The following is a 22,235-nucleotide window of genomic DNA, read 5'->3' on the forward strand; positions in this document are numbered from 1 at the left end:
TTCATTTAAAAAAAAAGTTGATGATCGCTCAAAATTAATTTAAGTTATTATTTAAAATAATAATAAATAATAAATATTTGATTTAATTGTTTCAAAAATAAATTTTAATATGTAAATATAATTTTTCGCAAAGAAGATAGAATCAGACTTAATAAGTTTCAGATAGAAAGAGCATTTTCAATATTTATTTGAAATTTATATGATAAATAATATTAATTTTATCGCATAAAATTTAACTGATTTTTATTTTAAATAGTTTTAAAAGTATAATTAATATTTAATACGCTTTTACTCATATTGTTTTATTACAAAAATTAAAGTAATATTTAATAAATTATTAATAATACTAAGTAATTTTATTTTTTGATACATTTAAGATAAAAAGAAATTTATTTTTTCAATATAAAAAGATATTATTATATCAATGAAACTCAAAAAAAAAAAAAAAGATTAATACAAATCAATTAATGTAATGTCTACTCCCGCCTAACACTAAATATTATTTTAAAATCGTATAAATGTATAATAATTATATAAAAAAGACCCATGTTTTATTTATTTATTTTTTTATAAAAATAAAGACCATCTATATATCTATATCCATATCTGTGCATTTATATATCTTTAAATTTTTCTATGATTTGATTGGATCAATTAATATTTTAAAATTAAAAATTAAAAATTTCATATTTGTAATTGATTATGACTTCTGATATTCTAATCATATTAATTATATCATTAAACATAAAAAGTTCTAACTATTTTTTCATTTAGATTTTTATTTTTTACAACTTCATATATATATATACACTCTAAGAAAAAAAATGGAGGAAATTGAAAGGGTCATGATGTGTAAATCTAAATTCAAATGAATTTATCTAACCTAAATCTTTAATTTCCCATTGAATTCCAAATTATCTACTTGAAATTGAAGCTCCTGAATCTAATCCCAAATGCCTTTTGAAGAAGATATTATAAAATATATATATATATATATATGTATGTAAGGGATAAAAACTTTACATGTTTGTATTAATTTATATTTATATTTAAAGTTTTAAATTTTAAATAATAAATTCAAATATTTTAAATTTATCATGATAACAAGTACTACATTACATATGAAAAAATAAATAATAAATTATATATATTTTCTAATAAAATATTTAATTAATAAAATATTTTAATATATAATATTTATATATGATATTTTATATAAATAAAATTTATTTATAATAAATATTTATTTAATATTATATAAAATAAATTTACTTTTAATATAAAATTTAAATTAATGAACTGTATATTTTATTAATATAAAAGATTTTAAAGACCGTATTATAATTTATTAGTAACTTTTTATATTTAATTTATTTCTTTTAATTATAATTATGATAAATCAAAAAATTTTAATTTGATTATTCAAATTAAAATTTTAAATATAAATATAAATTAATACGATAGATATTTCTAAAAATATATTAGAAATTTGACGAGTCAAATTACATAATACTTGCACGTCAATTCTTAATTAGCAAACCAACTTGTTTTTTTCTTTTTTCTTTTTTAATGCATAATAGAGAAAAGTTGAATTGACTTGAATGAAAGATTGCATACGTTGCATTCCATGTGGTAGTGTCCATGGTAAAGAAACAGCCAGCCAGAACTCTAGGAAAATCAACAAGTACAGCAGCACAACTCAATGAGACTTTGATATCTATGTAAAGAATAAAATTTATTTACATACAAGAATGCCATAGGGAAATCACGAAAAGTGAGTTCCCACTAAAATTTCCTACTCCATCTATATCCCTGTGAATATTTTCATTGCTTCTTTGAAATACCCTATACAAATATACAAAGGCTGCTAAATAATATGATCAGAACAAGAGAAGACACAGAATAAGGCCACAAAGAAGAAAGATCGTCACCCTATTTAGAGACTTTTCAAGCTGCATCTCCTGCCTCCTCATTCTATAACTTCCAATCAGGTGGTTAGAATTTGGGTAGGAATTATAAGCTAACAAACTTGTGTCTGATGTCCCAAAAAATCTTGTCAATATCATCCCTCCAAACATTCCAATAATGGGATTAAAAATTTGACTCATTGCTGCACCACCAAGAGTTGATGAGGCCACAGCCCCATATCCTCCATACGGGTTAGGGAAATATCGCTGGTGATAAAAGGACTGGGATTGTGGCTGTGACTGAAAGAAGTTTGGATGAAGTTGCTGGCTCTGTTGCCAAGTGTTACTAATCAATGTATTCAATACAGGAGGAGGCCTACAAGGTACGACTACATCTGGAGAGAAATTCTTCCATTCTGGATCAGTTCGGGATGTGCCACGGCCATAAAGGGGCACCATAGAATTTGGGGAAATGTTAGCCTTACAAACAGGGCACGGATGCTGCTCATCAGCATCTGCAGCAGAAGATTTAACATGCATCCACTTGTAAATGCATGGCCAGCAATACAGGTGACCACAAAGAGTGACAACAGGATCATGTGCCGAGTCCAAGCATATGCTGCAATCAAAACAATCACCATCATCATCTAAGATGCTTGTTGGGGGTGTTGTGGATTTCCATTTCTGCCTAAGTGTAACATCTTCTTCAGATTCAAAGTGTACCTCACGCTCGTAGAAGCTTGGTTCCATAGCCATATTATCTGTTCCAAAATTCAAGGTTTCTTAGTATTCAGATGGAAGTATACCGAGAGAGAGAGATAGAGGGGGGACCAAATCAAAGCATATGGACATTACACACATTGAGGTACATATATATGCGCATATTAGTCTCTGCTAGCGTGATTAGGAAACAAGGAAAAAATAAACACAGTACTGGACACTGTGAATCCATTGAGCGCAGAAAACAAAAAGAAAAAGGAAATGCAATAATATCCAATAGGTTCAAATGTCCAATAACACAAACAGCGAAAGAGCAGCTACTCAAAACACGATGTGCTAAGCATCTATATGATCATAGATGAATAAGACTTATAAAAGCAACCACAATTGAAAGAAAAAAAATATGTTAATTCAAGAATTCAAATAAGGCAAAGATGCCTTGACCCAAGAATGATGGATGATCAAAAACAGAATCGAATCATACAGTCTCAAATACAAATGCTGAAATCCTCAGCTAGTATTCCACATGAATAACTACCACAAAGGGTAATTCAAAAAAGGAAATTCATTTTTGAAAGGCAGTACAAAGAAAATGGTTATAGGGGAACCCAACATTAAAATTCAAACATCCTTTTCCTTGGGAAGCAAATAGAAAAACAAAAAGCATCAAAACATAATTGCAAAAGCACAACCAAACAATATTGTACAATTCAAGCAACCCACAAGAACTTATAGGCATTTGGGGTTTAAGCACAACCAAAAAAATTACGGAAACAAATAAAACAGAGGCCCATCTCAAAAAATGAGAGCAAGGCCACAGATTTATTGCCATAATAATTATGATTAGCAAATCAATCAAAAACCATTTAGAAAAATCGAACCATACACAAAAGAAAACGCATTCTCTAAAACAAAACCACAATGAAAAAAAAAAGAAAAAGAATAAAAAGGAGAAATAGGTAGAGGGAGAGGAAGCGTACCGATTTTGAAAAAAACTGAAACAGACCAAGAGGGAATGGCAACGAACAGAGAGGTTAGGTACTTAGGTTCAGCGTACAATCAAAATGAAAAGGCGATTCTTGAACTGGTTGTCCTGAAAGTTATGGAAGAGAAATACAGGGAGAGAAGAATTGAAGGGGGCTGCATCTATATAATTATAAGTCGGCGGACCTCTTGGATAATTTTAATACACAGATAACTATGCAACCGCGTTTTTTCTAATTTTAACGCTATTGTATTGCCTTTAATAGAAACGGTGACTCGTCGTGCCGTCTCGTAAAAACAAAAATTCTATATTTTTAATTAACGTTTTTAACATGTTTTCCTTTCATGACTCATTATTTTATGAGTCAAAATTTATACGCTATAATAAGTTTATTTTTTAAGAAAAGGAGTTTTATATATCACCAATCATAAGTCATTACAAATACACTACAACAAGTTAATCTATCTAATTTAATTCAATATATATTATTTATAAAAAAAATGAAAATTGCATAATTTTTATTTATTTTAATTTTTCATATAAATTAATAAATAATAGTTATTTTAATTGAAATATATTTTTTATTAGATTAATATAAAATTAAAACATTAAATTTTATTGAAATAATAAAATTATTATTAATTTAAATTAAATATTAAGAGATTGTTGAGTTTTTATTTATAAAGAATAAATAATTGACTAAATATATATTTAGACATTTAAACTATTTAAATTTTATCTATCATACTTTTATACTAAATTTATAATTTATTAAATATTTAAATTATTTAAAATTACACGTTAAAATTTAATATGATAATAAATGTATTTTGAATAAACTTAATATGAGTATAAAATTAAATTATTTTATCTATTGGTCTGACTAATATATTCAATTATTAATTTTTAAGTAGAGAATGACATACTAAGATATTCATATTCCTCACTTTGAATAGATTTGAAAGACATGAGAAAGTTCCTGGATAATTCAGGATTTGACAAAAAAAATCCCTCACTTTTACCAATAAAATCAACACCAAAAACAAAATTGAGCTACAGAAAATTGGAGATATTCTATTTGCTTTTTAATAAGTGAATTAAACTAGAAGGGCAACTAATTAAGGCTGACCAACTTCTAAGTTTTTAAATATTTTAAAATTTTTATTTATTTAATTGATCATTTTCTTTTTACTTTTTCAAAAGTAAAACTATTCATTTCTTTTTGTTATAAGAAAAATAAGTTATTTTTTCAATAATCAGCCATTTGTTGAAAATTAAATTTTTTAAAAAATAATTCATTTGAACAAAGAGAGCCGAGAGAAAGAAAAAAATTATATTAAAAAAGCTTGTACGTGACGTCAGCATCTGGAAGGTGGTGCAACTTCATACTTCTAGGAAACTAGGAATTTTCCTTGTTTCAGCTAACTATGCTGACTGGACGTCGACGAAGAAACGCCTATCAAAACACGTTGGATGGCAAACGTTGACTTTCTGCGGGATTGAAGGTTTGACTTGATGTGCTTCCCGGAACGTACAGGTCCAACGACCGATCAAACCCAAGCAGAACAGAGATAGTCTAACCAAAGTATGAGTGTGGAGTTCTGCAATTAAAATTTTATGTTTTTTTCCCCAATAGGCATATACATAATCTGCAGTCCACCTGAATTTTGACAATGTTGGTGTTGAGAATGGTTCTCTAAGCATAAAAATTCACTACCCATTGAATGTTTAGTATATCTCTAAGCATTTTGACATTTTCTATAGAATTCATTTATGTATAGTACATATGAGTAACAACATTTTTCTTCACATTTGAGATAAATTTTACAAAATAATAACAACACCTGTATGGAATAAGGATTATAAATTCTTATAAGATCAAAATCAATGAAAAAATTAAAGGGAACTCAAAAAGATTCAAAATTTGTTCAAATGTTCTCTCTTCTCAATTTGTGCTCTTGTTCATCATCTCATGACACGGAGCAACTAGTCTTAAATTTTACGACAGACTTGGACCGGGACTAATTTTTGTATTTTAATTATTTTTTTTAAATATTTTGGATATTTTCATAATTTTGCATATTAGAGTTTTATTTTTATTATAAATAGCCTCACTTTGCTATTAGAAACTCACTTTTCAATTTTGAGGAATTTCAATAAGACTTTTAGTCTTTTAGCCTATCTTTTCTCTTATTTCGTCTTAACCAAACGATATTGGTTAAAACTCCTGACGGAGTCTAAATAGTCCTGTATCAAATTGGTATCAGAGCGAAGTTCGACCATGACAGATAACTAAGAGGCGTGACTTGCTGCGATTGAGGCATCTTTGGCAGAATTGAGGGAGATGATTGGACAATTGACCTTGCAGCAGGGAATCCACCAACCCGCCGCCACTGCACACCCCCAACCAGTCACCAATCCTGTGGCCGCCAATCTTGTAGTCGACAATAAGGGAAAGGCAGTCACCTATGTAGTAAAGAAAATCTTATGCTCAACTAAACAGGAGGATGAGACGCAAAGAAGGAAGATTTTCCAGACCAAGTGTCAAGTAGGAGAGGCAATTTGCAGGCTAATTATCGATAGCTATAGTTGTGAGAAATTGATAGCTAAGCAATTGGTAAAAAAATTACAGTTGCCTACACAGCCTCACCCCTCACCATACAAAGTCGGATGGATTAAGGAAGGACAGACAATTGAGGTCAACAGAATCTGTAGCGTGCCTATCTCGATCGGTAAATCTTATACTGAACCTGTTAATTGTGATGTTGTGGATATGGATTGCTGTGGAATTTTGCTAGGTCGCCCTTGGCAGTTTAATGTTGATGCTTTGCATAAAGGGAAGGAGAATTCATACATGTTCACGTGGAATCAAAAGAAGATTACTATCTTGCTTTCCGGTTCTGCGAAATATTCTAAAGTGGAAGAGAAGAATGTTGTTGCTATTTCTACTGGAGTGCATAAGCTATCGGGCGCAGTTGAGAAATCTGGGGGCACACTGGCTTTATTGGTGAGAGAAAAAAGTACAATGGATGAGGCACCATCTTTACCACCACCCATCAAAGAGCTGTTGAAAGAGTTTCCTAAGATAGTGAAGGAATCATCAAAGTTTCCACCTCCGCGGGATATCCAACATCAGATTGATCTCATTCCTGGATCAAAATTACCGAATCTGCCTCATTATAAGATGAGTCCAAAGGAGAGTGAAATCCTCTAAGACCAGGTGGAATTTGCTTACAACAGTATTGTAGCAAACAACTTGGCAAAGCAGCACGTGGATGTTCTCAAGCAAGTATAACAATGTCTTACGGAAGCCAATGATAAATATAAAGATACAGCTGATAAACATAGGCGTTTTAAATCCTTCAATGTCGGTGATCAAGTTATGGTGTATTTACGCAAGGAGCGTGGTGGAGGACAGAAAAAGCTTGACGCCAAGAAGATTGGTCCATTCCGGATCATTCAGAAGATCAATAACAATGCCTATGTTCTTGACCTTCCACATGAATTGAAAATTTCTAAGACGTTTAATGTGGCAGATCTATTTCAGTACTACCCTGCTGATGACAACTCGAGGATGAGTTCTTTACAAGTGGAAGGGAATGACACGGAGTAACTAGCCTTGGATTTTACGACAGGCTTGGATCGGGGCTAACTTTTGCATTTTAATTATTTTTTTTGAATATTTTGGGTATTTTCATAATTTTGCATATTAGGGTTTTATTTTTATTATAAATAGTCTCACTTTGTTATTAGAAACTCACTTTTCAATCTTTGAGAAATTTCAATAAGACTTTTAGTCTTTCAGCTTATCTTTTCTCTTATTTCGTCTTAACCAAACGATATTGGTTAAAACACCTGACGGAGTCTAAATAGTCCTGTATTATCTAATCAACTCAAGACTCAGGTAAGCATTAGCAATCTCATGTAAATAAATCTCAAGTAAATAAGTTCTGCAATTTCAGTTTCTCAATCTTTTTGTAGTTGTTCTAGCTCATTTACAAGCTGATCATAATCTTCCATTCTCACACCTTCTGCAAAATGAGCAGCCTGGAAAATGTCAGTGCTGTGATACCTAGAAAATTTAGCAGAACACACCCACAATTTCTTTTCCCTGTGAAATTCATTAAATACTCGCAAACTTAGACTTTTGATGTTGAAGAGGATAAATTTTCTGCTGGATTTTGCTTTATCAGAAGTTCATTCTCCTCCTGCTGCTGCTGATTAACAATCGTACGCAATTCCCCAACTCCATCCTCCATTTACTTCATTATTGAGCTAAAGCTCATTGGTCCATTGCAAGTACATTATATCATGTTCAGTAAAATTTATCAAAACTAGATAAATTTGTTTGTGCAACACATGAGCTATTCATTAAATTTAAACTATACTTTAGTTTAATTTTTAATTTTATTTCAGTTCATTTAAACTTTGCTCTTTTTCTTTTTGGTACATTTGTCAGCTAAGGGCTAATCACATCTGCTGGTACAATAATAAATTGGTAAAAAAAAAGGTAGTACATAAATACTTTTCTTTCCTAACGGGATACACTGATTCTTGATGCCAACTTATCAATAGCCATCCAGTAACCCTCTCTCCATCGCTCTTTCAACAAATTCAGAACCACAAAATATCCTGAGAAACCAACAACATAGCCAGCTGACACAATTCCAATCAACAGCCACTTTTCACTTGTATCATCTTCACTTACAGGTTCTTGATCAGATGAGCCATCGTTGATCTTGCATTCTATTTTGGCATGAGGAGAACCACACAAAAACTCATTCCCTACATAGGTCCAGCCATCCGCAGACAATGTGTCAAACTTCGTCCCTGGTGGAATCCTGCCACTCAAATTGTTGTACGACAAGTTCATGATGCCAAGGGAGTCCAGAAGATTTATGGTTTCTGGGATTCCTTCTGTCAATTTGTTGAAACTAAGATCCAGTGATTGCAAGCCACTCATATCTCCTATGCCACTAGGGATCTCCCCAGAAAGAGCATTGTGAGAGAGGTTAAGCATTGCAAGCCCTCTCAGAAGAGTCATTTCTTGAGGAATGTTTCCCGTTAAAGCATTCAGGGAAATATCTATTCCACTGTGGTATGTCCTGACCACATCAAATCTGTATATTAGTCCTTTGTATCCCATGCTTAGCTCTACACCAGCATACATTGCCGAAAAGACATAACCAAGAAGGTCCCCATCCATTGGTCGAGTTATCAATGTCTTCAAACCATCTAGTTTCTCAGGAATGGTGCCAGAGAGTTTGTTGTCTGAAAAGTCCATGATTTGAAGCTTCTCTAGCTTGTTTATGTCTGGAGGGATTGATTCATTGAAGAAATTGGATTTCAGGACAAGTATGCGGAGGTTCTTGAGGTCTCCAATGAAATGGGGAATCTTTCCAGCAAAATTATTGCATCCCATTTTCAGTACAACCAGATTTTGGAGCTTCTGAATAAAAGCTGGAAAAGGACCTTCAAAATGATTGCCAGTTAGGTCCAGGTTGCTGAGACTTTTGGCATTTCCTAGAACAGCAGGAATTGAACTGCTCAAGTTGTTGTGTGCAATGTTCAAAAAACTGAGAGATGTACAGTTTCCCAAACTACCAGGGAGACTCCCTGAGAGGCTGTTGTTGGACAGATCCAGGAGCATTATTGCATTATTTTCCTGACAGAAAGAAACTGGTATCTGACCAGTAAGTTTATTACCCGATAAGGATATGTATCTTGCATTCCCCAGTCCTATCTGTGGCGGTATGCAGCCTATGAAATTGTTTGCGGACAAATTGATGGCGTCTATGTTCTCCAGCAGGGAAGGGATTAAGCCTTCAAGAAGATTGCCTGCCAAGTTCAAAATTGTGGGACCAAAAAACAAGTTCATCTGAATTGTTGGTGGCAGAAATCCTTGCAGTCTGTTAAAAGAGAGATCTAAGCAACCGAGGTTTGGTAGATGGAACAGCCAGGATGGAATTGATCCAGACAAGTTGTTATATGCCAAAGATAAGAATGCAAGCTGGGTCTGATTGGATAAGAAATCTGGTATCTCACCTGAAATGTTACACGAACTTAGGTCTAAGACTTGAGGCTGGAAGCTGGGTGAAAAAAGCTGCTGGTCTAATTTAACAGTTAGCTTATTATATCCTAGACCTACAATATATGGATTGGAGCTCTTAAAGAAGGAAGTCAATGACGGAATTGTTCCAGTGAAAGAGTTCAAACTAAGATATAAGACCTGAAGTTTGGGGAAATGGGTAATGCAGTCAGGTAATTTTCCAGAGAGATTGTTGCTTGACAACGCAAGATATTGGAGAGAGGAAATGTTACAAATTGAATCTGGGATTTTTCCCTCTAAAGAATTTTGACGCTGGAATTTGACCCACTAGCCTGTTCAATTCAAGATGCAACCTTTCTAACCTGGAAAGGTTTGTCATGGAAGAAGGTATGTTGCCCTCTATAAAACAATTATAGGCTATAAAAGTGACCAATGAAGTTGTGTTGGCAAATGAAGGTGGAATGGAACCAATTACTTGCGAAGACCTGATGTCTAAAAATTTTAGCCGCGGCCATGGTACTGCAAACATTGATTCCAAATCAATTGTAAGATTGGTGTTACCCACATGAAGTTCCTGCAGTTGTGGAAGGTAAGGGATCGTACCTTTCAGGTTTGAGCCAGTGAGAACAAGGGCTAAAAGAGAGGTCATGTTCGCTAACCGAACAGGAATTTGGGATGTAAAAGAGTTGAAATCCATTGCCAACACATACATTTGAGTGAGGTTGAGAAGCTGATTTACAGGAACTTTCCCCATAATTTTGCAATTGGATAACCAAAGCGATCTAAGATTGAAAAGATCTGATAAAGGATTAGCCCATTGAGGGAACTTGGAAGCCTCTGATAGATCAACGCCGCTCAAAAATAGTCCCCTTAGATTGCGCAGACCCTTCAACCAATCCAAATTGGAAGAAGAAAGATAGCCACCAGGGATGTATGTATATTCAACACCAGCTCGCACTGTCAGTTGAGAAGATAAATTATATGAAATGGATGAAAAATCTGGCACTTGCAAAGAACACGAAAGATCCAACCATCTTAGAGATGTAAGGTTGGCAAGTTGTGTTGTGATGGAATCACTGAACATAGAATTTGATAGGTTTAGATAAGTAAGGTGAGTAAGGTTTGCTATTCTAGTAGGTATTCTTGAAAACTGGAAGTTGTTGAAGCTAAGATCAAGGTGACGGATGTGAGCAAGAGTGAAAAGAGAAGAAGAGATGGAGCCAATGAGGGCAGACGATGTGGAGTTGGAACTGGAAACCAGTTCAGAAGTCATATTAACTATGAAGCTTGTCGGATTGGGGTTCCGGAGGTCAACAGAGACAACATGGAGCATGTTGGAGCAACGAATCCCATGCCAAGTGCAGCAGTTTCGGCCGTTCCATGAGGACAACCGATTTGATGGGTCTGCAAGTTGGGATTTGAAACTTAACAAGGCTGCTCTTTCATTGTCAAGACAGCAGGTGATAGCTGAAATATTTGAGACAAAGCAAATGAAGAGAGCTAGCCAATTCTGGAGTTTCATGGCAATAAGATATTGTGGATTCTACCTCTTGCTGAATTCTACAGAAGTTATGGAAACACTAGTTTGTGCTGGTGAGTTATAGGTGAGGCTCTGCTGCCCGAGTGGCGATGTTTCAAGTTTGTGATATTATTAATTACAGGTTGACAAGGTAAGTGATAATGGACGCCTGGCATTTGCTTATGTATGGTATGATCTAACAATGTTTTTAAAGAAATTTGTTTGATGTCATTCACTTGAAATTGCAAGTGTATGAGACGGCCCTTTGAATTTCTGCCTATTTAGCAATTAATTAATTACCTGAGAAACTTCCCAGTTTGTTGTTTTCTGTACCTAAATTTTCTGACCTGGTCTTCAGAACGGTGATTTCTCTGGCATACGATCCAAAGAATTGGCAGTAATCATCATTGGATCCTTGTTTTTACAGCCTCTGTTCTTGGACGATGGGAGCCGCAAGGAGGCGGTGTCACTCTTCAGAATGCACCAGCGTAGACTAGAGTTTGTTGTATGAGCCTGGACCTTGGGCCTAGTTTGATTAATGTGCAAGCTTTTTAGCTTCCAAATAAAAATTTATTTCTAAATACAAAAATTTAAATTTCTCATACATATCATAACAAAATTATCAATTAATAGAAAAAACAAAACGATATTATTTCAGAAATGATAATCATCCCATCTAAAACGGAAATCAAGCGTTCATGCATTCCAAATCTTACATTCATTTGTTTCGCTTCCTAGAATCAAAATCGTTAGCATTGTCATTCCTCATCACATTCCAAATCTTACATTCATTTATTTCGCTTCCTAACATCAATATCGTTGTCATCATCGTCGTCATAATCATTCACATCATCATCGTCATCGTCGTGATCAAAACTCTCAAACTCGTCAACGTCATCAAAATCCTCCTCGCTACCTGGATAATCATCCTCAATATCATCGTCATCGTACTTTATAGAGCCACGATATCTGGACAGCAGAAGCGTGTTGCATCCATTTAGAGGAGCATGATAAACAGAGCCAAGATTAGGCTGACTCCCGAGGAAATATTGGGCAGGGATAGGGCCCGGTAGCTGCAATCTTGGGTCGCCAACAATCTTGGTTTCCATTCGTATGCTCCTGGAAACACCGGAAACCGAGCCACGGAGAAGATGGACAGGGAACGACTTGCCGTTTTTTAATAGCTTCATCCCTGTTGCCATTGGGGAGAACGAGACAGAAGAGGCAGAGCCTTTGGCAAATAACTGCTTTACGTCTGTAGGGGTTTTGGAGGAAGCTATGATTTGGGGTTTCAATTTAAATCTTGATGTAGGGTTTTTGGGAAGGCCAGGAGAGGGACACGTGGCGGCCACTACTGTTTAGATGGTTCTGGACTCCAGAGAGTTTTTGTTTTTTTCTTTTTCTCAAAAGGACTAGACTTGGTCACTTGCGTTTCGGTTAAATTAATTTTTATCACGTCATTAATATGACAATTTATTTAATTAATCTTGATTAAAATAAGGCCTATGCCTATTTCACAGAAAATCTACAATTTTGCAGTTTTTTATAATTATAGTTAAAAATTTTAATTTTAAACTATAAATTTCTAACTTTCAATTTTATTTATAATTGCAGCATTCTATTCATTTAAATTTTTTTATTTTTATTGAAAAATCACATAAATATTTATCATAATATAAATTTAATTAAATTAAATTAAAATATTAAAAAAATTAAATCAAACTGATTCAATTTAATTTAATTATTTTGAAACGGAGAGTTCAATCCTTTTAAAAGTCATACAATTCAACAACTTTAAAATTTTAAATATCAAATTCAATACCCTCACTTTAAATTATTTCTGAATCAATTTTAAAATTTAAATTAAACAGATTTTTGAGATGAAAAATAATATTTTTACTCCTATGCATATATTCAAATATCGGACAATTAAACAGGGAATATATTACAATGTACATAAATTATGTAAAATAAAATATCAAATCAAATTTAATTATCAAATTCAATTAAAATATAATAAAAATTTAAAAAAAATAACACAAATACAATAAAAAAATATCAATCAAATCCATTACAACAAAATAAATTTAAAAGAAACTACTCATCAAATTTTAAATAGATTAAGAGCTTAAACTCTATCAATCACATGCAGAAGGACCGAAGACAGGAGAATAGTTGCTGTAAGATCTACATCTCTATCACTATCTTAATTCTCTATAACATGCAAAAGGACAGAAAATAAAAAAGAAGAAGACGCAATTATAAGAAGTTGCAGAAGAAAATGGAGAGAAAAGAGTTGCGACCAGACCTGCAAGCCAAGAAGAAAAGAATTTTAAGAGCTTGGGGCATTAAATGCTTAAGAGAGGGGAGGAAGAGAAGAGTAGATTGTCAAATAAGAAGAAGAGGATGGTGGACAGGGCAAAGAAAAAAGGAGTGTTAAGCCTAAGAGAAATGAAAGGAATATAACCGTCAAAGTTTTATATTTTATTTAAATTAAAAAATAGATTTATAACCGTCAAAATAAATCTGTTATTGCAAATAATTATTATCAAACAGTATATTGTATTTTTTGGTTCAATCATGAATTGAAAATTTAAATTAAATTAAATAATTTTACATGAGATGTTTAAAAGCATACTTTTAAATTTCGATTAAATTTAAAATATTTTGAATAATAAGCATAAAAATTTAGAAATTTAATATTTAAAATATAAATTCAGAATCCATTAATATCAATAAGAGAAAAATGAGAAAAAAAAAAAAAGAATCCACAACATAATTGGTTATTTTGTTAATGGGAAAATGCTAATTATTTAAACTTTATTTTTCAATTATTTAATAATTTAATATTTATAAACTCATGTAAAAATTTGAGGAGAAGGAAATTTTATTGAATTTTTCTTTTAATATTTATCCTTGGATCATATAAATCATGACTGTGACATGTAGAGAAAGAGAAAAGAAAGTGGAGAGGCAAAGAAGAAGACATGCATGATATGTTGATATTCCCACTTGCAGAACATGGATAGAAAGATTGAAAGCATCTATGTAAGGCTGTTCTTCATTTCCCAATAAAATCTTAGAAATATATAACATTAAGATTAAAACTAAATTATATACACACTCACTAAAAAATAAAATATTTTTAATAAATATTTATTTTAATAAAATCTTAAAAATAATAATAAATATTTACTAACATTTTTTAAATTGAAATTAAAAATAAAAATTTAGAAAAAATAAAAAAGAAAAAGAGAAAACTTTGCTCATGGAGAATAAGAATCTAATCTTTGAGAAAACTCCTGTCTAAATGGAATCTTTTAACACTTGGATGGTCAGTATTACTTATGCCTCTATATAAAGAAATATATATCCCCAATTCTATAGATATTATTACATTGGAAAGGGAATTTTTTATTTAGATAAAGAATTAAAATTCATTTTTCAAATAAATGGATAAATTATTTCGTACTCTAGCATAAACATATTGTACACAAACAAGCTAATACAATATATTTGCATAACCTAATTTGATTAAAAAGAAATCTTATATATTTAAATTTTAAACCAATAAGAACAAGATTCATGTCTCTGCAAATATTTTTTTTTAACTAATTATTCCTATCTGCAAATAATAAAGCTTCTTGGATTGTTTCAAAATGGAAAAGAAAAGAAACTATATGCATTTTCTTGGGAAAAAAAATAAAAGATGAAATAGACATGAGAGGAGGATACATGGCCTAGCACCTCCATTATCAAGATTCCTTCGGACTTTTCCTAGAGAGGCGTGTGCTCCTCTCATGCCTAAGTGGGTCCTTCCAACCCATCTCATCATGGACCCCACATCCCTTCATTGCTTGCGCCTCTCTCTTCTTCTATCTCCAGTGATCTTCTCTATAAATTCATGCATGCCCGAGAGCAAAGATATAGCCATTTGCGACAAGAACTCAGTAACCCTTCTAAGTTTCAAAGCTTCTTTTTCACGTTAGTCCACCACCATGTCAAGCACCTGCGGCAACTGCGACTGCGCTGACAAGAGCCAGTGCGTGTAAGTATCATCAAACCCTACTTTTAGCAGCACAAAGTATTACAGAAGATATTAGGGTTACAGTTGGTTTAGTTAAAAACCTGGTTGTGTAAGGCCTGTTTACTTTAATTTCTTGAAGAAGTTTCCTTGCTAGCTGCAACTTGTGTGTTGATTATTGATGTTATGCACTTTGATATTTGCAGGAAGAAGGGCAGCAGCTACACTGCTGACATAGTTGAGACTGAGAAGAGGTATGCAAAGCAAATTCAATTAATAAGCAATCTCACCCAACATATAATCACTTGAATTGTAATATCTTATTCAAGATGATACAATACGAGGGTTAATTTTGATTCAACAGTTAAGTAGCTTGGTTATAACAATAACAAAACAAGATAATTACTATGAATATGTTATGAACTTGATTACTTTGATTTTAGGTTTTACACTTGGATTCCAGTACTAATGGGATGTTTCATTTCTTGCAGCTTCGTCTCCACTATTGTTATGGAGGTTCCTGCCGCCGAGAACGACGGCAAGTGCAAGTGCGCTGCTGGCTGCACCTGCACTACTTGCACTTGTGGTCACTAAACTTATAAAAGCAAAACATATAGGGTCGTGTGAGTGTGAGGCTGCAGGGGAGTTGCTAATAATGTGATTGTGCTAAATAATCCTTGTCTCTGTTGTAAAGCATGTGGGAATGGGGTGAAATACTCATTTCCTTGCACAGTCGTGTAATGGCCATATCACCGTATGGCCTTTGTGTGGCTCAGTTAATGAATTATTATTAGTATAAACCTGCTACTGATCATCTTTTCCAGTTATCTAGTCTTTTCGTTCCCCAACAGTTTGATTCGTATATATAGCTTATAATCATCCTTCTCCATTGATAAAGGGTCCCTAAATAACTAGCAGAGCACACTGTCTGTTTAAATGTATTTACTGGTTAAACAGTATATAGAAGTCAAACAGTTGTAATTACAAACGTTATCTCAGCGAAGCACCCTGCATATGGAACCTGAAGATTCCCTAAATGAAGTTCCACACAAAAATGACTAATTCCACACATAAACTTAAAGGTAAAGAAGAAAGCTGGATGCATATGCTCTCTACACTAAAACAAGAAATCGGATGCCTGCCACTATAGGTATCGGCAATTAACAGTAAATTTAAATTTTTGAGAATTTGTTCTCTATATCAGTTGGGATTTCGGCTTTGTTGCTGTTGTTCTCAGTATGGGTCCATGGCAAAATCATGAATGGTTCCAAGTGAGCAGATAAGAAACAACATCAATATGTTACAAAATACGCGCATCAAGATGTTACAAAAATACGCGCCTGCTCACGGGAGTCATCCTTCCAGATATGCAATAGCTTGAGCTGAGCCATTGATCTCATGTCCAAGTTTTTAAATCAAGAAAAATAATATATAAAATTATTAGAAAGCAGCACAATGCACAATGGCAACTCAAGAATACATTAGAAGATCACCACCCACAAAAGTAAGACAACCAAATATTACAGTCAAATCATGTGCTCTCTTCTACTTTGAATTGTGAAGACTGCCTCATATTTTCAATAAAATGCACAAGTCAAAACACAAGTTATCAAGAAAAAACAGCCTGTTTCTTATTTTATTCCTCAACTATTTTGGTATGTATAGTCCCAAAAAGCAGGTATCCTAGGGCCCAAAATACATAAGTCATCAACTTAACCATTTGAATCGATCTCAAACGTTAAAACCTTCAGCTCGAAGGCACTGACGATGAGCATCAATCCATTTTGTGCAAGCAGTTTCACCATGCTCCACAATGCATTCATCTCTCAGCTTCTTGGTTTCAGGGCAGGCACAGCAAATCTTCTTCTTTGGCTTTGATTCTGGTACAGATGTTGAGTTTGCTGAACCCTTATTTTGCCCTGATCCTGGCAGAGCAAAGGTTGAGGAAGCATTTTGCAAAGGCAGCCCACCCATTGCCGCAAAGGACCAAAAGATATCACTGCAAGAGGGACTCTGGAGAACAAGAAAGAACGAAGAAAATCAAATTCAAATCAAAGAATAGAAGAAGAAGAAGAAGAAGAAGAAGAAGAAGAAGCTAGATCTCTTCTCTGCTGCATAGCATCTAATAAGTCATTCATAAAAGAAATCGGATAGATCTCTGCTCTAGCCAGAATATAGATAAGAAATCCATTAATCTCTCATTACAAACTTATTCTACTACATAGCAATCACACTTCTAATGGAATTCTAAAACAAACATTTTAGCGCAAGTTGGGACCCATTAATGAATATCATCAACATTTTCTTTAAGAAGGGCAAAAATATCCACCAACACTGTAGAGGAATAATGAAAGTGATTACCAAAATAATTTGCATCATACTGGGCATAACTTAAAATGCATAAATAATTTGCATCATGCTGTACATATCTTAAAATGCATGGCCTTATTCGTTAAATCAGATGACCATTGATCCAAGTGCCTTCATATGCCACTAATGATATGATCACTGGTTCAAGAGCAAGGTGCACCGCCCTGAAAAGTGATATCTATCCTTGAACATCATTGAAGCTTGTTGACTCAAATTAAACATTCTACTTAAATATTTTTGCATAAAAAATAATTAACCTTTGGTATTTACTAAGAGAACAATAATCATTACTCAACCTCTTCCCAATAAATTTCACAGCCAGAAATAAGCAATGGAGACTACCAACAAGTTTAGGACTACACAGGAAGGTGTAATCAAGTTGCAATTCTTAACCTTTGAAGAGAATGAGATTACACCAACAAATCCAACACATTGGATGTTCAATTCACTTCTAGCTAAATCTAATTTGTCATGAGTGACAGAACTATAGCATAAGAAGTAATTTTATTTGCATTCCTCCCTCAGAATCTCCCACTTCATCATTCTAAATTGCATTAACCCTTCATATATCACAACAACTTTCATTATTCATTTCGCAGAAACAAAAAGATTTTCCAGAAAAGCGAACCTAGAAAAAAAAATGCAACTAAAGAAAACAAAATTGTTAACAAAAAAAAAACATAAATACAGTATTGATGCCAATAATTCGCTCCTGAATCACAACAAATATCAACAACTAAACAAAAATAGGAAATCAAACAACTTGACACAATTAAAACATAGCTATTTCGTCCAACATAAGGATATCAAACTCAAACAAAAAAAAGAAAAAAAAAAAAAAAGAGGAGGAACTTATAATCGGTATTATGGAAGACCGTTGGAAATTTTAGAAAGGAAGCGAGGGACCATAAGCTTGAATAGAATAAGTGAAAAGGAGGATAATTTTGCAAAGGACATATCATGTTGATTATCCATTAGATATTTTGTAAATTTTTAGTTGAATCTTCAATATTGAAATCTAACTATCGAAATAATACACTCAAAGGTTCAATTCAAACACGAGTTATTTTTGCATGTAACAATTGCTCAAGAAGCTATATGTTCCGCTGAGAAGAAAAAAGGGTTAGAAGCAACCCTAGGCTTAGAAACTCACCTGATTGAGAAAGGATGTTTCAGAGACTGCAAGGTTGAGTTTTGGGGGGTTGATTTTGAACTGGGAGGGTTTTTGGGTTTCCAGAAATCAAGAAACTATGGGCTGGAGAACCTGAAGAAAAGAAGAGGCTTTACGTGGTGTATAAAATGACATCGTTTATACCCTTTTCTTTTGGGTTAGGGTTAATTACATAATCTCCTCCAATATTTAACAATTTGAAAAGAATAGTTATTATTATTATAATTTAAATATGACTTTTTAATTATAGTAGACCCAAGACCTCTAATAGAAATACATTTAAAGCCCACAGTAAGCTATTTGATCTACCGTAGTAGGAACAAAAAACGCGCTGCACATCTTCCATGAAGCTCCGGAGCCTTTGTTGACGTAAAAACTCATTAGAAAAGGTCGCTCCAACAACTCAGGCCACACATCCTTTTGAGGATGTTATGTTACTTCGAGAACCGCATATTCTCACAGCATGAATCACCGCCTAGAATTTCGAATTCCTGGGTATAAGTTGCGTGCTTAGGTTGATTTACTTATTTATTAAAGCACAAATTCAATGATATAATTAAAAAGTCAAGATTTTCCACATCAAATACAAGTAGGATTGGATTTGGAGTTGCCGTCTAACATCCCAGATTAATTTATTAAAAGAAAACCTGCAAAGCATTGATAATAAGGTAAAAAAAGGGCTCTTTGAATTGGCTACAACAGCAAGAGAAAGGCAGCAAAAATAAAATTTCAGAATTCACATTTCTCAACATCAAATATACAGGGACAAGATCGAATTAGTGGGAAGTTCAGAGATTGATGATATTAGCTAAATTAAAGCTTCAAATGAAAGAAAATATGCCAATAGCAGATCTCATTGGCCATCTCCATTTTACCTCCATTTTAAAGATCTCATAAACAAGATTTTGCAGCAGAAATCCAGGATCTTATCTATGCTTACCACCTTTGCCTCCAATTTATATTTTCACTCTACAATGCACACCAGAACGCCAAAGATCCCACCTGTGAAAACTCAGCTTTCTTCACTAATTCCAGCTGAAATTTATTCAAACGAAGCCCCAGAGGGCAGGGCATGATCAAGTTCAGTAAGGCCAACTGTGTGCTGTCGCTAATCATACTTCTCTCTCCATGAGTAAACAAGAAAAAAAACCCAGGAAAGAGCCAATGCAATATCTCCTACAACCTGCCTTGGCAAATCATGAGCCAGATCTTCAAGCTTCCACTCAAAGTAAATTCTCCAGAAAGCCACTGCAACGTGAATCAGCACACAACCCTTTGCAAAAAAGCTTTGGAATTCTCTATCCTTGACAAATGCCACCATGAACAACAAGAAACCAATTGCAAACAAGAGCAACCCAGAAAAGGAATCAGAGGTTTGGATCAAGAGTTGATCATGGGGTGTTGATCCTTTCAGCTTAGAAGCTACCTCAATGCCATGGCCAAACACAGACGCCTCATTTGTGTAAAACATCATCAGAGCTCCACATGTTAGAGCTATCAACGAATGAAGCATACATATCAAAAAGAACCCAGATGAGCCCATTTGGTCAGGCACAAGATAAAGTTTCTTATCTTCCCCTTCTTCCGACACAAATCAAGTACAAATAGCTTAACAACAAAAGCCAACGTACTTTGTCAATAAGAACCCAATTGATAAGAACCCTAATTGTATCTCGAGTTAATGGGCGATCAGAAAGGGAAAGGAGATGGAATCACCCACCAAAATCCTAACCCAGGATTCATACAAAAAACCAAAAACGAAAACCCACTGAACAACACACCAAAAAGGTCTTCGTAACCAAATGTAACATAACTTTAAATGAAGAATCGGAACATATTAAACACGAAACCACACATAAACAACTTAAATTTCAATTTTCTAGCCAACTGAAAGAGCCCACTTTTCCAGCTACAAAAACCTCGAAAGTTCTAACCTCAAATTTTTGCGTAGAGCCCAGTCGCAGAGAGAAATCCAAGAAAGAAAAAAGCTTTATATCCAACAACCACAAGAAGACTGAAGGGGCAAAGAAAAGTAAACAAACGAATCGACGCTGGGCTGGAGTGGGGTTTTAGCAGGGAGATTCTTGTTCAATTTTGGATACAAGCACAAGGGTTGCTGTCATTCTGCTTAATTAATGGATACAAATTCATAATTTTGTGGGTCTCCTTGTTTAAAATTAAAATTAATATATACAAATTCTGGAGAAATTTTTCTTATGTCATTATTCCTATCTTAATTCATCTTATCCGATATATATATATTTTCAATTTTTTCTACAATGCTTTCTTACAGCATTTCAAACTTTAGGGCAGAGTACAGAATGGAAATGGAACTGATCTTAGATTGATATACATAAATAATATATATTTTGCTATCGCCCTAAATTGGTCTTGATGATTATTTTTTATTTATGGTATGTTTTTAATCAATTGTGACGATTTTTTTGAAATAGAAACAATTATTATCATGATTTTTTAATAAATAGTATAATAAAAGTTAATTTTTAAATGGAAATTGATACGTATTCGAAAGCATACCATCACGTCACCTATCCGCAAAATGTCATGCTTTTCTGCTTGATCTGCTACCCAATTTAACGCTTGTGGGTCACGGACTTATGGGTCTACTCAACGGTGTGCTTTTGTTTTAGGCATCAAAGAGTAGAATCTCTATTTATTGGACAATTACCTTTAATCTTTTTCCTTTTTTAACTATACAATGATTCATTGTATTTCCAAGCATCTAGAGCAGAGTAAAAGAGACTTGTAAAATAAAAAAAATTAAAAGCCATTAAAATTAAATAACATATTATCAACTATAATTGCAATTAATTCAAACCACTGAATAAAAAAACCATATATCTAAAAATTAAAAACCGCACTTAGTTCAAACCACCGAATAAAAAAACAATATATCTAGAAATCAAAGCAAAGCACAATCTATCCAAAGACACCGCTTTGATGAACTACCACTATTTAGACATTCAATCACATATGACTGATATAGGGCAATCACAACACCAAACAAAATAAACACAATAAATGAAAAAAACTTAAGTAAACCCACATGCAATTATGAAATATAGAGACTTTCAACATAAGAACAACTTCCATTACTAATACTAGAAGCAGAACTTAGTCGAACAACGGCAATAGCGATGCGATCTTAAAATGCCAATTTCATTGAGCCAAATGTCCTTTCCAAAGAGAATTGAAAAAATCTCAATTGCAAGTTTGTCATTGAGTCAAATCTCCTTTTTCAAAAGAGAATCAAAAAAATCTCAAATACAAATTTCCCAAAATGCTCCGCTCGCAGATAAAAGCCAAAACCTACAACTAAACCAAATAAAAGAGCTGCCAACAAACAAAAGTCTCATAGGGCCATCCCAACAAGAGAGAGTGTGGAGGCACAAACAATTAAAATAAAAATAATAATAATAATAACTTCTCCCCTATCCAAAGGTAGGAAAAAATAAATCCAGCCTCTTAA

The 22,235-nt window shown here is 33.4% G+C and overlaps 4 protein-coding genes and 1 pseudogene across 4 annotated transcripts; 1 reads left to right on the top strand and 4 right to left on the bottom strand.

Annotated features, from left to right (window-relative positions):
- Positions 1-1,685: 1,685 nt before the first annotated feature.
- On the bottom strand, positions 1,686-3,839 carry LOC110601184 (E3 ubiquitin-protein ligase RMA3). The gene is made up of 2 exons (XM_021738231.2): positions 3,608-3,839; positions 1,686-2,668 (listed from the first exon to the last, which is right to left on the bottom strand). Exon 2 carries the CDS (start codon positions 2,661-2,663, stop codon positions 1,881-1,883), a length of 783 nt encoding a protein of 260 aa, XP_021593923.1. The 5' UTR covers positions 2,664-2,668; positions 3,608-3,839; the 3' UTR covers positions 1,686-1,880.
- Positions 3,840-7,445: 3,606 nt separating this feature from the next.
- Positions 7,446-11,668, bottom strand: LOC110601237 (annotated as a pseudogene).
- Positions 11,669-15,068: 3,400 nt separating this feature from the next.
- Positions 15,069-16,004, top strand: LOC122721935 (metallothionein-like protein type 3). Its single transcript, XM_043951242.1, has 3 exons — positions 15,069-15,228; positions 15,411-15,458; positions 15,696-16,004. Exons 1-3 carry the CDS (start codon positions 15,179-15,181, stop codon positions 15,796-15,798), a joined length of 201 nt encoding a protein of 66 aa, XP_043807177.1. The 5' UTR covers positions 15,069-15,178; the 3' UTR covers positions 15,799-16,004.
- Positions 16,005-16,660: 656 nt separating this feature from the next.
- On the bottom strand, positions 16,661-18,910 carry LOC110601615 (cytochrome c oxidase copper chaperone 1). The gene is made up of 3 exons (XM_021738809.2): positions 18,728-18,910; positions 17,566-17,738; positions 16,661-17,217 (listed from the first exon to the last, which is right to left on the bottom strand). The coding sequence occupies exons 2-3, from the start codon at positions 17,590-17,592 to the stop codon at positions 16,936-16,938; spliced, it is 309 nt and encodes a 102-aa protein (XP_021594501.2). The 5' UTR covers positions 17,593-17,738; positions 18,728-18,910; the 3' UTR covers positions 16,661-16,935.
- Positions 18,911-19,456: 546 nt separating this feature from the next.
- Positions 19,457-20,972, bottom strand: LOC110601614. The gene has a single exon (XM_021738808.2). The coding sequence runs from the start codon at positions 20,286-20,288 to the stop codon at positions 19,854-19,856; it is 435 nt and encodes a 144-aa protein (XP_021594500.1). The 5' UTR covers positions 20,289-20,972; the 3' UTR covers positions 19,457-19,853.
- Positions 20,973-22,235: the final 1,263 nt, after the last annotated feature.

This window comes from Manihot esculenta, chromosome 15 (genome assembly GCF_001659605.2).
Source record: "Manihot esculenta cultivar AM560-2 chromosome 15, M.esculenta_v8, whole genome shotgun sequence".
NCBI classification, from domain to species: domain Eukaryota; kingdom Viridiplantae; phylum Streptophyta; class Magnoliopsida; order Malpighiales; family Euphorbiaceae; genus Manihot; species Manihot esculenta.